General features: G+C 38.3%; 2 protein-coding genes across 2 annotated transcripts in view; both read right to left on the reverse strand.

Annotated features, from left to right (window-relative positions):
- The window catches only part of ap1m3 (adaptor related protein complex 1 subunit mu 3), a 39008-nt gene extending 35156 nt beyond the window's left edge, over nucleotides 1-3852 (reverse strand). Inside the window, exon 1 of the mRNA XM_085386861.1 lies at nucleotides 3648-3852. Coding sequence (XP_085242987.1) covers nucleotides 3648-3689 — 42 coding nt within the window. The 5' untranslated portion in view covers nucleotides 3690-3852. The remainder of the gene's footprint in view (nucleotides 1-3647) is intronic.
- Nucleotides 3853-4670: 818 nt separating this feature from the next.
- On the reverse strand, nucleotides 4671-13574 carry lg17h1orf210 (linkage group 17 C1orf210 homolog). Its single transcript, XM_085387487.1, has 4 exons — nucleotides 13428-13574; nucleotides 7650-8185; nucleotides 7260-7445; nucleotides 4671-6281 (listed from the first exon to the last, which is right to left on the reverse strand). The coding sequence occupies exons 2-4, from the start codon at nucleotides 7696-7698 to the stop codon at nucleotides 6079-6081; spliced, it is 438 nt and encodes a 145-aa protein (XP_085243613.1). The 5' UTR covers nucleotides 7699-8185; nucleotides 13428-13574; the 3' UTR covers nucleotides 4671-6078.
- Between the last annotated feature and the right edge of the window lie 2915 nt (nucleotides 13575-16489).

A 16489-nucleotide genomic window follows, 5' to 3' on the forward strand; every position in this document is an offset into this window, starting at 1 on the left:
ACCATTATGATGTTGATGAATGTGCATTGTCCAACATAATTGAATATATATTACAAAAACTAAGAGCTGTAGCCCCTTGAGCAAATATACTATATGTCTGAAGATGTTAGCCTCCAGCTATTGGAATCTGCCATTACTCATTACAACCCAAAAAGTCAGCTTGAGCATGTTCGCTCATTAAAAATTCTATTGGGAATCACAGAGAACAAATGATGCCATGCTGATTTCAATAGCCTGACATTTAGGTCTACCCAGCAAGTGCAGTCTAGCGCCCATGAGGAGGCACCGAGGGCTTGGGGTAGGTTGGCACACTTGAAAACACAAAAATGCAACAGACTTCTGCAGTAGCAATAGTTCAAAAGGTCTATGGATTTGTACAGTTAAGCAGGTTACCTATGTATCCATAACTGCTTTGGGTTAATGACTACAACCTTAATATTATTTTTTTATCTACAGTGTCACTGGGACTGTTCTCATGCTTTTTTCCATCTCAGATTTGTTTCACAATTTTCTGCTACAACAGAGGACCTCATCTAGTCAGGGCAGAGAGAGGGTGAAGACTGAAGGCAAAGAGATACTACTGATTTGCCTCAGGGCAGAGATAGATGGATAGAACGCAAGAGAGGGAAAGAGAAAACCTTTATTCTGTACGATAAGACATCCAGGCAACGACGGGACTGATCCTTCTCCCTAATGGGTAATGTTGTCAAGCATATAAGGCTTCTTCAACAATTCTTTTTTTTTTGGCCCCACATAAATTAACTCTACAAGCTAATAGAGTCATATGAAGTAGTAAGAAATTGTAGAAATACTTAAAAAAATACAAAAATTAATGAAAACAGCAAGTACTGCGTCATTTATGATCCTCATGACTTTCAGTATCATTTCCACAAACACTGTTTCATTGTCCTAAGAATAAGTTACGGTTAGAGAAAATACATGGTGAAGATAGTCTTATCCTTTTAATGAGTTATTGGGGTCATTTATAATTCCAGCTGTATATTTATATGTAACATTGTGATATTTATAATCCTAAAAATGTTTCCCACTGTGAATGTGTACAGCTTTTCATAGTGTTTTTCCAGGAAATAGGCTGCCGGTGGGGCAAGGATAATGGAAAGGTCTTTTCCAGGCTCATCAACAGACCCTAAAAACAAATATATATATTTATGCAGTAGTTTAACCATTTTTAGCAATATTGCTTTTTCAAAATTATTTTATCATTACTTTCCACTTTAATCACCACATTTTAATGTTTTACACTGGAGCACAGCTATTAGGTCTAGAGTAGCAGGAGCCCTGAAACTAACTCCAATCCTCTTGCAGAAAAATCACTGTAAAACTATAATTACATTAAACCATTTTAGAATAGCTGTCATAGATAAAGGAGAGAGTATATTTACAACAAACACAATAGGAAGTCTATACAACATAATAGGGTCAAAATTTACCACACTCTGTCATTTTAATTCCCTTAGAAATGCACAAGTGCAGATTCATGTAGATGGTGTGGAAATTGAAAGAGTACTTGAACATAAGTTTCTTGGTGTGATTATAGATGATAAATTAAACTGGAAGTCTCATATAAATCATATACATAACAAAATTTCAAGAAGTGTCTCAATCTTGAGTAAAGTAAAACACATTCTGGACCACAAATCACTCCACATTCTCTATTGTTCCCTGATTGCACCGTATTTGAATTACTGTGCAGAGGTTTGGGGCAATACTTACAAATGTTCGCTATCATCAATCTTTATATTACAAAAAAGGGCCATAAGGATAATCCATAAAACTGGTTACAGAGATCATACAAATCCACTATTCTTAAAATCAAAAATTCTAAAATTCACAGATCTGGTTCATTTTCTCACAGCACAAATTATATATAAAGCAATAAATAACCTGCTTCCTGACAATATTCTAAAAATGTTTTCTAAAAGGGAACGGGGATACAATTTGAGGGGGGAATTAAATTTAAAACATCCTCGTATCCGTACAACATTAAAAAGTTTTTGCATCTCTGTGTGTGGAGTGAAGCTGTGGAACAGACTAAGTAAAGATATGAAGCAATGTCCAAGCATGGCGCAGTTTAAAAAGCGGTTTAAGGATATGGTTTTTACAGGGTACAGGGAAAAGGTAGAGATTTGATAGGGTGTTCTTGTCTAATATTTTCATGTGTGTGCGCATGCACGGGTTTGTTGGTATGGGTATATATATATATATATATATATATATATATATAAAATATATATAAAATTGTAGGTTGTGTATCCTTCAGGTGTTAATGGGGTTATTGAAAATGTGTATATGTGCGTATGTGTGTATATACGTAGGTATGGATAGATAGAAACATATATGTGTATATATTAAAAAAAAAAAAAAAAAAATTACACATAACATATAATGTAATTACAAGGAGGTATTTCTGTAGTCTATTGATACTAGATAGTGGAAAAGGGGTGGGATTAAATAAGCTTATGCTTCTTCCTGCTCCTTTTTGAACATGGACGTTATTTGGAGTTGTGGTTGCTCGTTTTCCTTTTGTTTGCTTTGTTCATTTGTCTCTTTTAATTCTATTTTTTTTTATACTTTTTCAACATGTTCAAAATAAAGATTCAATCAATCAATCAATCAATTAATTAATCACTAAAATAGTTTGGTCAGGTGGTAGACCAAGCCTAGCATTATGGTTACAGATACTTGTTACTTGTTTTGTCTAACTAAACTTACACACATGTTAGAACTGAAACACTTAAATCAGGTGTTTCAGTATTCTGGTAAGATGATCAACATAAAAATAAGTATATTTTTTGCAAAAATAATAAATAAACTTGAGACTTGTCTCCTAATGTGAACGTTAGCAGGTTTTCTCAGGCTTTTACGAGAGCAAACCAAAACAGTGATGGGTTTGTAAGCTACCCAAACAAACTAGATCAACTAAAAACATCACATTTTGCTGTGGGTAGTTGCTTTTTATGACATTTATGGTTGAAATTATTAGATTGGACTGATTAAGGTTATGTAATAATAATAATATCAAATAAGTATTCATGAAATACATAAAAGTGACAAATCCTTACTTTTAGGACTGCAGATTTTTTGTAAGGCACCCAGCTAAATTAACTGATGAGTACAAATTTACAAATAAATGACATTTTCACCTTGAGATCACTAACCCTCAAGCATTTCACTTGAGTTTGTCTCTTAAGATGTATTTCTAATGTATGTCATCCTCATGTCCACACACATATCCCCATTATTTTAAACTAACCACTGTACGGTTTATTGCATGGCATGTAAGGGCTGCCCAAGGTAAAGTTTTAGACCTCGAAATAGGACACATCACGTACAATAAAGGCTGCATCGCTGCACAAGAACAAGCCCTCTGTGTATACTGAACATTGGTGAAACGAGTTTGACAAGTTGAGCTTCTCTTCCTGTCTGCTCTGTACGGGTGGTTCAGAGTTAAATTAGCAAAGAGTTTTCGACAAAGAAAAGTGTATGCGGCATGTGATGTACAGCTGCAGATTACGCCAATAAAAATGAAAATATCCTGTGCGACTTTCTTGGCAAACTGACTATCTTGAGGCAGGTGCTGCGTTGATAATGTCAACTTCCTCACCAACAAGTCGCCACAAACTTACCTTTCCCTTCAGGTCCAGGATAAATATCGCTGACGCCGACATCTTCACGGAGAAAAATCCTCGAGAACAAGAAGTAGGCTAAATAATATCTGGGTCTACTGTAAGATATGGGTCACTTGAGTGGAATACGATTCGCTCCCATCATCCTCGTTCCTCCTCTCCTCCACACTGTACAGTCAACGCGTTTCGCTGCAACTCGCTGCTTTTCCGGATCGTAGCATCAAGCTAGCTACTGTCACGGAAATACGACTTCCGGCTATTTTCTTTTTAAATAAATAACTCCAAATACCTTAAGCAAATCATATTTTAATGTTTCTGTTCTTCATAAATAATACATTCAGTGGCACATTACTTTAAAAATATTAATGGTTTCGTTTTTTCTACTCCCACAGCCCACAATAATTTTGCAGGAATAGGCTGCCATCTGATTTACATTACTGTGACATTAAGACGATCTATATCTATAGATTAAACAGCGTAAAAAATAAGTTTAACCTTTTCTGAATGAAAGGAAAAGTGATGATTAATGGGAGTGGTAATATTATTATAAGTATTATTTAGTCATTATTTTTTCTTGATTTTTGGCATGGTAGTGATGGGTGCGTGGGTGGGGGGTTTCTAAGACATGAGACACACCCATCGTAGCAAACAACGTTCAATTATCCATTTATTTTGAAGGCGAGATCGTCTTTTTCCGGTTTCGGTGTCAACTTTACACGCCGTGTTTCCGGGTGCCTCGGCTGACAGCTTCACAGACCTGTCAGCCCCTCTCATCATCGGCGTCGTCTCCTGGGATCCGAAGCGCTGCAGGCCTCTGCTCGAGGCGCACTTTCAGGCGTTATTATGGTTGTTTATAGCATCGTCGCAAAGTTTAAATGGACAGGTGAGTGTAATGATTCCATTCTGTGTCCAGTGAGACAAGCAAAATACACAAATTAATGGTGGAGAAATAGCCCTCAGAAATAACCCCGACAGATTTCAGTTGAAAATACATGACAATGCAGCAAGGGTTTCACTTACAGGTAGATATTTATTGAGGTCTAGCTGACTTTGTGTACACATCTCAGTGCAGTTTCTTAAAAACAGAATTCAAAAGGTTGAAAAGTAACTGCAAGTACTGCTTATGATATATGTGAGCTGCAGTACAATTTAATTTAAAAAAAATGACTGTGGCAGATTAAAAAAAAAAAAAAATAATAATAATAATAATAATAATAATAATAATAATAATAATAATGTACCGTAACAGCACAAATGAATGATATGACTCTTGTAATTTTCTTGTAAGGCAACATCCAAAACCATACAATTATTACAATGAAAGTCAGAAAAAACATTTTAAAAGAAAACGGTGCAAGTGTTGTACAGTACATGGTACTTAAAGTACTCTCACTGAGCAAAGCAATGTATGCTCTTGTTGTCAGTCTTACTTAACTATGGCTATGCGTCGGCATACGATTAATTAATTAATAATCCGTGCTATCAAATCAAATCAAGTAATCAGTTAATCAGCTAAAAAAACTGGCTTAGCTATGTTTCCCACACCAAATGCAGCTTTGCATGAGAGGCGTGAGAGGAAGCTGTACATCTATACTGTGTTACACTAAGGCCTAACAAATTGGGCAGCTTGTCACTAATCAGTCACTGATTCAGCTATGACCTGAGGCCATTAGAGTAAAGGGGGAATAGAACTCAGCACACTCTCAAATATACCAATGAAGAGAAATAAACGGAGTTCTGGAATGGGGGAAAAAATCTTTGAAATGATGCTGAGGTAATTGAGAATTTTGAAAGGACAAGTGATCAAGAAAATCGTATGAAGCTGATATCAGAGACTGGCAAAGAATTATGAAAAAAGCTAACTATCCCTGCTAACAGGAAAAATAGTAGCTTTTGAAGCTGAAGGCGTACTTCCTATTTTTCTTTTTTTTAAACAGGGTATACTTCCTTTTTTTTTACAAAAAAACAAAACAAAAACAAAGGTGTATTTCCCTTTTTAAAAAGGTGTACCTACGTTTTTTTTTAAAGGTATACTTACATTTTGTTTTGTTTTGTTTTGTTTTTTTTAAACAAAATTTACTTATTTTTTTAATGGGAGATTTGTTCAAGTACATTTTCAAAAATCCAGCAGTTTCCATGATATGTGTTTTTAACGCAAGCCTATTCTCATAAGAACATGTTGAAATGTTCTCCCACACTGAGAACTACTGCCATGATAATGCGCTTGACATCAGGATATTCCTTTCCAAGCTCTCCAGAAATAATGGATTTTTTTTTATCTTTATGCATCTAATCAGTTGTTAACCAAGGATCAGTTTTTGAGATAGAAACTATGAAAACCCATGGAAAAGGATCAGATGGAGTGAAACGGATAGCTCACTTCTGGCCCAAATACCAGAACAGTGGTTCAGAAGGTGTGGAGACATCCCTTCTAACCAATGCTAAACTCACTGTCATAAATCTCTTCCTCCGTGTCCTCTTCTATGTTCTCGGCCGCTCTCTCGGCCCTCTGTCTCTCACTTGTCGGGATATAGTTGTCCTCAATGAAGCCGTCGTCATCCTCCTCGCTCACTGGAGGCATACAGTGAGGATGCATTCCACGTCCTCCGTGCATGGTAAACCCCACTTCCAGGCCTGAAAACAATGAGAAAAGAAGAAGAGAGCAAATAAAAAAACCCACAGCCAAGAATCATTAGAAACCAAGTCCGGTAAGTCATTCTGTCCAACCATGTTATCAGCATTTGCAAATATAAAAAGACTCGCCGAGTAAGTCAACAGAGCGCAGACGGCTTTGGATTTGAGGTATCAATTTCTATGAGCTCTTAATTGCTGTATTAGCTCTTAAAGACACAGTTCTTCTAAACAGAAGATCTCCTGCAGCCTAATAAAAGCCTAATAAAAGATTTTCAAAAGATAATTGTGCAGTCTGGTTTTGCTTCAACTGTAAGTCAGCATTTCTCATTTTTGGAAACATTATACAAGCTATTTGCCAGGACATGGCATCCGAAGTACAAAAATTAATTGTTGCCGTGTTGTTATGTGTTCATTGGCTTAGATGATATTTTCATTTCCACTTGGAGGCAGTTCAATGCACTGTGAACACAGCACTGGACACTGATCTCCAGTAGTGTTTTTGTCTTTTTAAACTCAGATATTTAGTCATTGTTGTGCTGCGTTTTGGTCTCCCCCAGCTTCTAAGGACTGCTTCTGTTTTTATCTGCTTTTAATTTCTGACCATCTACAGGAGCTGGTTGTTTATTTTGTCCACAAGCAGCAGGGCCGGAAAACAAAGACAATGAGCTGGAAACCACTGTAGCGCTAACACTAACTGCAGAGGTAGCCTATAATTCCTGTCATTCATCATACACATAATCTTTTGGTCTATTGTTGATTTTAAAAAAAATGCTTTAGGCTGTGACAAAGCACACTATGAGCACAAGTACACTTTTTTCATATTGCTATTTTTCTTGTGTAATGCTTTCTTATCCAATCTGTTGCATGAATTTATAGATGTTAAATGTACTCTGGGCATTGGCTCGGCTTTCGGTTTTGAACATACAAACAAATGTCAGCATGCAGTAATCTCTAAAATTGAATTCATAAAAAGCAAACCTGATGGGTCACAGTGGCTAATAGAATCACTCTCCCTCAGCCGCGTGTGTCTGTAGCTCGCCAGGAAGCGCCGAAACACCTGATATTTAACCATAATGGCAATAATAACAGTGACCAAGATGGCTGCGACGAGGACGGCCACGAAGAACTCCCAGCTGTGACCGGTCTGTTTGGCTGTCAAAGTGTCTGTAAGAGAAGACAAGGAGTCCCATTCCAGTTAATCAGTGTGGTTTTGAGGTGGCACAACTGTGGAAAGAACCCAGATACCCGCATTAAGCTTCAACTATGGGGAACTGTATTTACTGTCTTCTGCCGTTAGAGCAGATGCAGAGACAAATTTCCTGCTGATAAACGTTCTATCTGACATTACTAAAACAACTGAACTCTTACCATTTTTTGCTGCTGTTGGTAAAGCTGTGTCATTTAGTGATGGTTCCATTTAGCTTTGCCTCTTATTTGTACAGCCTCTTCTAGAAAGAGACCTCCACTTTGTAGTTCAGTTTGCTTCTTGATGAATGAGGCTTTCCTCTTGCTTTGCGGCACCATTAACTCAAGCGTGAAACCATGGACTGCAGGCGTGTCAAACACATATGTCACTCTCTTTCGACAAGAGCCAGCAGACCCTTGAACTCCTTTTAATTGAAGCTGGCACTTTTCAGTGGTTTGTGTTATATTGCCTTGATCTAATTAAAGCCACTGTAGGATTCAGAAGTGATGTTGTAGGGCTGGCATCTCCCCAGATGAGGGAGTTAGTTGTCTGTTGACTAGTGAGGAGTTTAACTTTCAGAGCGCCGCTTGGCGGCAAGGTTGAGTGACTGGGGGGGAGGCCTCAGTTCAGTACCAGCTGAATGGTGCTGGTATCGTAATCGGTTTATGCATGCAATGAAATATGAGCTACAGACCTCTTGCTGTAGTTACATATGGATCTGGAGAAAGTAGAAAAGAGAAGAAAAGAAGCATGAATATTTTTATTTTACACACTTTCCTACAAAGGCATCTTACAAAACTGGGGAAAAAAGCTCCTCAGTTATGTAGATTACCAGTAAACGATACCCATGTGCATTGGTGCTTTGAAATCTTTGTGGCATTAAATGCATATTTCATAACTAAGCCACACAAAACGAAACTGAACAATCAAACGGCTTAAATATTTCACTAAGTATCTATGGAGAGTGAGTGTTTCATCATTAAAGGAAGCTCTTTTAAAGGTTCTTTTAAATACTGAAATTATCACTCAGCATGGGCTGTCAGGAAATCAGGAGGATATCATGCACAATAGGAAAAGTGTGTCACAAACAGGAAGTCCCACATACTGTAGAACCCTTCCTTTATGCTACACAAAACACTGGCAAAATGAGTAATCTGTGAGTGTGTGTGTGTGTGAAGGAATCTTAACTTTGCATGTTTAACAGCTTCCTACAAAACTTCAGACTTAATGGGCAAGAAGATCTTACATTTGTTGTTTATTATAGAAAAATTAAAATGGAATTTCATGGAAAATCAGTGCTGAGAGGAAATTCCATCTAATTTGAGCCACATGGGAAAAGTGCAGCATCTTGGGACTTCACTTCCATTTGTGTTGTGTAGCAAAAAGAAATGGGGAACAGCCTGCCTAGTTTGGCTGAAAGCCAGAACTCTCTACTGATGTCTGCAAAGATCACAATTTTTTAAAGCGATAAAACAAATCTTGCTTTTATGAAATGAAACAAACACATTATTAATACACGTGTGATCCTCCCTGACAGAGCCAGAATCGGCGTTTCCACCCACTTTTTCCCCTAAAAATTAGCTAACCAGCTGTCAAATGTATCATCATATTTCCAGAATTGGCAACGCGCACTGGATTATAAACCCCCATGTTCTGCTTACATTCAGGAACTCGCTTGTTCCACTTGTTGTATTTTGTTGACAGTAGCATATCAGCGATGTTCTTAATGCAAATACAAACCTGTCGTCCACAAGAGAACCTTTATGCACAGCTATTTGCAAAGTAGACTCATATTTGCATGCACAGCACTACGGGCTGACCCCCTGTATTTACACTGGAGCTGCAAAAATGCAGTCAAATAAGTTTTGCTCTTGTCCGTGATGTCCATTCTTAACTGTTTTTTACTAGGACCTACAGTATATGTTTATGTTTGTGATCTAGATTTTAGATCATAACATTTTTTATTTTTATTTTTTTTTTTTGGGGGGGGGGGGTTGCTAAAAACCTTTATATTGACTGTAGATAGATTTATAGCTCACTATAAATATAGAAATGTGTCTTAGTTAAATAAAAGAAGCAACACTGTATTGACACTTTACATCACAAGGCAATTGCCCTTTGCCTGTTGGAAGGCAGTCTTGTTTCCACATAATCACTGTGTCTCAGATGGACTACAGTTACTCTCATACAGATTAGAAAAGGTTTGCAAGTATTGCCACCAAATTTATAATTGCAGACAAATTGTCATAACATTCCAGTTGATCTGGGTTGGTTTGCACTGATGAGCACAGCTTGTCTGCGATGCATCTATCTGCACAGCCTGTTCTCACTCCCGACGCGTAATATACCGACGATTTGTCATGTCCGGAAGCGTTCCATGGGAACGGGAAAGGTGATATCGTGGATGAAATCGAATAGAATGACGCTCCTACGGTAACACACGTTCCAGCTGTGCAATTCAGCCCTAACCATGACCACCACCTTAATCATGTTAGATAGTGTTTTCCAAAGCGATTTAAGTAAAATAAGTATACATGTGTAGATTCATTTCAAAAGGTTCTCATGTTTCCTAGTTTTTCTGAACTTGTAATATAGGGACGTGTTGGGTGGCCAAAAGGATAATACACCGACGATTTGTCACCTAGCGTTTAATGTTACACTTTGGGAGTTGTTCTGCAATAGATGCATCGCAACCGCTTGCCAACCTCTTGGATTCTGGGTGTATTCCTATATAAAAACATGGTTGATAAGCACCTATGCTATTTTGTAGTTAAATCGTTGTCTTGCAGGGGCTACCTCTCTTTTTGTGGGCAAGTTAATGTGAATGTGAATTTCTATATTCTTATACAACAACAGATTTGTTATTTTTATCACATTGCCACAGATGAACCACTGTTTCCACTAGTGTGACTGTAGAAAAAGCAGTTAAGTGGCAGTAAAAAAAAATCAACATGTAAACTGTAACTGTTATAACATCTAAATTAATTTTTGCAAACCAAACTGATGCATCTTGGTTTGGTTTGCAAATTGGCTGGACTGATTTATAGACAGCAGTGATGGGAAGTGCTGGAGTAGTCATGAATATTGCAGCCTGATTTTATTCAGAAGGCTGACCCACTGAAATTAGGCCTTAGTGACTGGGTGACCTGCTCCGCCACAGTTCACAGGAAGAGCGCAGAACATTGGTTCCCACAATGTGACAACTATGACTTTGGTTTTTATGACTTTGTTCCTGTACCAGCTTCATAAAAAAAGTTCAAATCAACTATGGTTTATAAAGATGTAAAGACGAATTTACAGTGTCTTTCTTTCCCCCAAAATAGTGGTGGTTGTTTTAAAGGGCGTGCTTAAAGTTTCTTGTTCACTTTCTTGGCTCTGAGGTGATTTTTCACAGCAAGAGAGCTCCAGCTCCTTAGCTGTGGCCATTAGGCGACTTCCCCTTCATCTTCTTAGGCTATTCTCTTCAGCAGTGTTGGCTGTAAACACACCGACAGAGCTGCCTTTATCTCTTCCCGTTCTGTCCTCACACAGGCGTAGCAAAACATACACATCAACCCGGAGCCAAGAATATGTGTGTCAGAGTGTGACTGCGCACTGCCGCAGTACATTTGTTTGTGCTTGTATGCGAAGTTGCATCTGTGAAAAAGCTGCATTTGCGCCTGTGTTTGAATATCACTCTCAAACGCAAGGAGCCAGTTTTTTGCAGCCTTACTTTGTTTCGCCTCTCCAAATTGTGAGTCCAGCGTCAGTTTGTAGACGCTAATGATGGCCAGAGGGCGTGAAATGCTCTCCCTGTCATCAAACTGAATTAAACATCAAAATTATGTTCCGCTCACGGAGTGTGATGAGGCTCCTTTGAAAAGGCTAACTGTAAGCGGTTTGATGCTTTCAAATCTGATTACGCAACAGGAGGTGACACCAAATTATATGGTAAACTTCTTTCAACTTATGTAACAGCGAGCCAGAATCAGACATGAAAAACAGGCTTTTTGATAAGCACTTATCACAAAAATGGATTTACTTTTCAGCTCACACTTTACGCTCTCTGCCTGGCTGAAATAATCACCGATATTTATATTCAAACCACAAGCCGTCCTCTGGGTGACCCTCACCCCAACAATCCACAGTGCAGCGTGCAGGCCTCCCCCTTTGCCTCTTATCCCACTGCCAAGTTTTGTATTTTTGTCTTCCTTTGTAAATGTGTGGAGGAGTCAGGCCATGCTATTGTTTGTCTGTGATGATAGGCACAAGAACTAATTGAGCAGTGGGTTTAAAAACAGCTGGCAGAGACATTGTTTATTAGCCTGATTATTTAACTCACATACTGGAAGTATGAAAGCTACGCCCTGAAAAATGATTAGTGTATTGTGCTGGCGTTGTCTAACTATACCCAAGATCATAATAGCTTAAATGAACTCGCAAATGACATGTTTGGTTTTTGTCTTTTGGTCCTGGAATAATGGCAGTGTCAACAGAGAAGCCTCAGCCACACAAAGAATAAACCCAAGCTTAGGGATGGCTAATTAAAAAGATAATAATCAACCTGCAGCAAGACCAAAAACTACATTATTTGATATTTTAAAGTTACTTTTAACACTTCCTTAATGAAACTCCACACATTTAAAGTGGGAAATTATAGACATGTGCTGTTTAAAAGAGAGAGAGCCGTTAATGGTGTTCTTTTGTTTGGGGTAAAAACAGCAGGTGGAAAACATGTCAGTGAGTATTCAGCAAGGGTCATTCGGACACTATATGAGTAAAAGAGTTCATAAATTGTGTGCCATTTTGCCGTGACTTCATGCGAAATAAGGTAAAGGTTTGAGTAGCTTTAAAATGAGTAGCAACTACAGAGTGGGAGAAAGGGTTTAAAGGTTGTAGTGTTTGACTGTTCTCTTATAGGTTATAATTTTACCCAAACAAATCACTGAGATAAAACGTACCTGCTCCAAAACCTTTACATTCACCTTTGGTTAAAGGTCGGCATCAAACTCCTTAGGATCTTTGAGTTTTTATTATATCGGTTAAAATGTTTTTGCTGTTGTTGGGGTTGTTTTCTTGAGATATGAACTCTTTTAGCTGCTGTCATATGTTAAACATTAAAGTCTTCTTCTTTTTTCCCGTTTACAGTGACAGCTGGGTAAAAGCCACTAGCTAAACCTTAGCTAAAACTAAAGCTAATCCTCACCTGACTTGGCTACAATTTCTGCTGTCTCTCTTTGGCAGAGAACTCGGTGCTGACAAGTCCTACAGCTCACAGTTTACCAAGCCTGTGGTGTTTTATTCGGAGCCCGGGCTCCAATACAAACAGTATTGTAGGAACTACACACAGCAGAAATACTGCTTATTGCTTTTGTACATTTTGAAGGTGGTGCAGATGCACTCATTTTCGATGGTACAATATACTTTGAAATAATAAAGCACAGCAGTGAGCACACAGTTCTGAACCACTGTGTGCTCAGTTTGTAGGGCAGTGCAGGTCATAGAAATGTAAACACGCTTTGATATTGTGTTTTTTCTGTCTATAGAAAGAATGGCCTTCAGCTGCTGCAGCACTAAATGACTCCACTGCAGGAAAAAAAAATATGTTACTGATTTCCACTGTTAATGAAAACCATATTATTTTTTGATATACTTCGGATTTTTCTGGCAATGCGTTCAGGCACGCATTGCCAGTCCTCCTCCTTCAGTCGTAACCAGTCGAGTTGTAAATAAAAGTATGTTACACTTCATGGTTTTGGAACAGCTAAATACTCCTTATTTTATTTATTTATTTATTTAAATTTCTCCCATTGTGATATTTGTTGCACAATATTCAGAACTGAATATTGTGCAACAACTGATGTCTTGAACTGAGATATAATTCCTTGTCTCAGTTCACAACCAAACCAAAACACATATCCCAGTGTGTGGAAGACACTGGCTACCTCTCTCTTCTACAAGCTGTTGATTTAAAGCCTTACCTGGTCACCTGTCAGAGTAGATCTCCGTGGCTCGCACATTTCATGTCGACCTTAGCCACATTTTCTCCTGCCTTCCCTATGAAATGGAGAAATGTTATGCAAAGGTTGAGCGAGGTGTGCTCAGCAGCTGCTTCCGAGAACATCCAGTTAATAGGTAACTTTGTAACTAAGGTACGCTCTCTCTCACTCCCGCCTCCTGCCTCTTTTCTGGCCAATGGCACGGCTGACCTGGATGGAGCCAATGTTGTTGTTTTTGCACTGCCAAACCAGGAAGAGGTAGAATTTGACTTATGAGCTGTATTCATATTTTCTTTATATGTAAATACCCACATACAGGTGCAACTATATGATCTGGTCTAACCTGTTTTTGGTTTTTCTTTCTCAAACACTGGTATCCTGTTGCTGTGGATCATATAATCTTGTTTGTTACGTGCTTTGTGCGTCCCCTCTTCTTGTGTATCGTAACTGTAGTTTAATGCCACCCCTTACTATTTAAAATGCAAACTATTATCCAAGACCTCCTGAGATCAGAAAGGAAATCAGACAAGATAGATTTTTTTGGGTTGACAAGGAGTCATGTTTATGTAAGACGCCGCCCGCTGGAGAGGACAGACCTCTGAAAGGCTCTGAAAGGAAAAGCGAGGTGACCCTGAAAACAATAGGGCCACTTCCTGGCCACTCATCAGTGCACCCTGCATCTTTACATCTCCCTTCCTTACTCTTCCTCTTTCCCTCCCTCCCTCCATATGTTCCAGGACGCTTCAGCTGGATGTCTTGGAGCCGATGACATATATGTAGATAGGTTGGGACACTGAAATGATTGTGTGTGTGTGTGTGTCCACCACCACGTCTAAGGGCTGTTTGATGTCACTTTCAGCCGTGCCTTGCGTAAACAGCATTCCGTGTTTTAGTATATGCTGCAAAGACCTAACCTGTGACTACACTTGTGCATTGTGGGAAAATCAGTGAAGTGCAGTAGCAGCAAAGAGTTAAACTGTGAAAAGGGTGTCTTCCTGTACATGCTGAGTAGACACAATATTTAATGTCACATCTGATGATGAACATGTTCAGTATTTCCTCTCATTTCAACCCTGCTTCGTTCTTTTCTGTTAAATACATCGGTATATTAACCAGCTAACCACTTACTTGATCTGCTGTTTGATGCTGTAGTACACAGTAGGCCTACATAGCATTTTTTTTTCTTTAATTCTACTTTCTGCCACAGTTTGAAACACCAATGATAAGAACTACAGGAAGGACCTGAATCAGCAGAGAATACATAAGACCATAGAAATGAGCTGGAAGATGTTTAAAGATGCTGTAGATGAGCTGCTTCAACAGACTCTGGGAATGAATGACGTTGTTGTTCAGTGTGAGTGACCTCACCCTGAATCGTGACTTTTAACGTTGTTCATTTTGCGTGACGTGCTGTAAAACATCTACTGTATTTAGCATCTACTGGATTTGTCAGTAAGTTTGGCAAGCATGTGTTTTTCTTTAAATCGCTGTCTTTTGGTCTGAGTGCTATTTCAATAAAGTAAAATGTGAACAGAAAAAAAATCAGATAGTAAAATTAAAGGTTTTTTTTTCAGAAACCTTTCAGAAACCAGAGTTTAGTGGTGAACCAGTCATGCAAGTCCAAGGATGAATGCTTCTTCAAAGCATCTACTTTAATCAAGCCCTTACCTAATTCTACCCTGCCTTAAATGTAGTCTTTGTTAAAATAAACATATTAAAGCAGCTTTAAATGTTAGCTTTAGTGGAAGTACTACACTTTTTTGCTAATGAGATCATTTGTTGTAAAGAAATATGCCATCAACAATGTAATTTGAAGTACGATTTTTCTCAAAGCATGCAAAACTTTATGTAAATAATGAATTTGCTAATACATTACTCGTTTCTCCTCTCCTTATTGCAGTTATGTCTGTCAGAACTTCATTTATGTTATGTCTCAACAAATTTAAAACTCATAAAAGGTTCAGGACAACATATTTACATGTGCAGAAGAAAATCAGTTTGTTCAAAAAAGATCCAGATTTTTCATGATAAGATACAAATGTTTTGCTGCTAATGCTTTGAGTCCATCTACAATGTAAACAAGGTTAAGGACATCAGTGGCAGGTCTGGAACTGTTCTCAGACTCTGGATAAGACTGTAGAAGGAGGCCAGGGGCTTTCCCCACTTGTGCTGGCATGGGATGTTTATTCTTTGTCCTCTAAGTGAAGTGTTGGGATCTGAGGTCATGGCCCTTTCTGTAGGGAAGATGGGAAAGCCTTGGTAGGTCCTTAAAGACGAGGGAAATAACAACACGTGCTGAATTGTACATAACAATGGACACTTGGACATGAGGAGGAAGTTATATGTGAGAAACGAACACACCACTGGACATTTAGTGTGCAGAAGAGACAGTCGCACAAAAAAGCATCCAAGTTTTGTCTAGATTGTCTACTCCAATTTAATTTTCTCTAAGTGTATTTTTTTGAAGGCCATGCATACATCTGTATACATTTGTGGGTTTGCATATGTAAGTGTGCTCCACCTAGAAATATGATCATCTGCACAAGGCCGTCTGTACATGTGTTAAAAATCTGTACATTTTATAATTAAACTGTTCTTTTCTTTTTTTAAATTTGTAATTTTAGGGGGTCCTTTATTAGAATGATTGCATATAATCACTGAATTAATATAATTCAGGTGTCTTCTAATGAGTTTCTGCAAAAATAGACCCTTTTGTCCTTCTTTCCTTCATATCCTTCACTCTTCTGTAATGACCCAGTTACAGCGCAGAGGTTGTGAAAGTTTCATCCAGTTTAATCTAATATAAGAGTTTCCTCACTAGCTCTTCTCATTTGTGTGATGTTACATGCCTCGCTGGCACTAGCATACAAAATCAAGAGTGTGTTTGACTTGATCTCCTTCCATATCTTGCAGGTACAGTATTGTATACACCGTTAGAGAAGAAATGGATACTCTCAGTATCACTGTCCCAGCTTCTCTCTTTGATCGTGCTGCAGGGTATTTATTTTCTGCTCTTTTACTCTTCAAGGTGAATGAATACTACT

The sequence above is a fragment of the Rhamphochromis longiceps genome, linkage group LG17 (genome assembly GCF_057381845.1).
Source record: "Rhamphochromis longiceps isolate RC_006_pf linkage group LG17, R_longiceps_female_GT1.1, whole genome shotgun sequence".
NCBI lineage: Eukaryota > Metazoa > Chordata > Actinopteri > Cichliformes > Cichlidae > Rhamphochromis > Rhamphochromis longiceps.

Excerpts from the sequence above, each read along its gene's own strand:
- lg17h1orf210 (XM_085387487.1), bottom strand. The coding sequence starts at position 7,698 with ATGGAACCATCACTAAATGACACAGCTTTACCAACAGCAGCAAAAAAT. Across the intron at positions 7,446-7,649 it reads ACCAACAGCAGCAAAAAATG|ACACTTTGACAGCCAAACAG; the intron begins GTAAGAGTTCAG and ends CTTCTCTTACAG. Across the intron at positions 6,282-7,259 it reads TAGCCACTGTGACCCATCAG|GCCTGGAAGTGGGGTTTACC; the intron begins GTTTGCTTTTTA and ends CATTGTTTTCAG.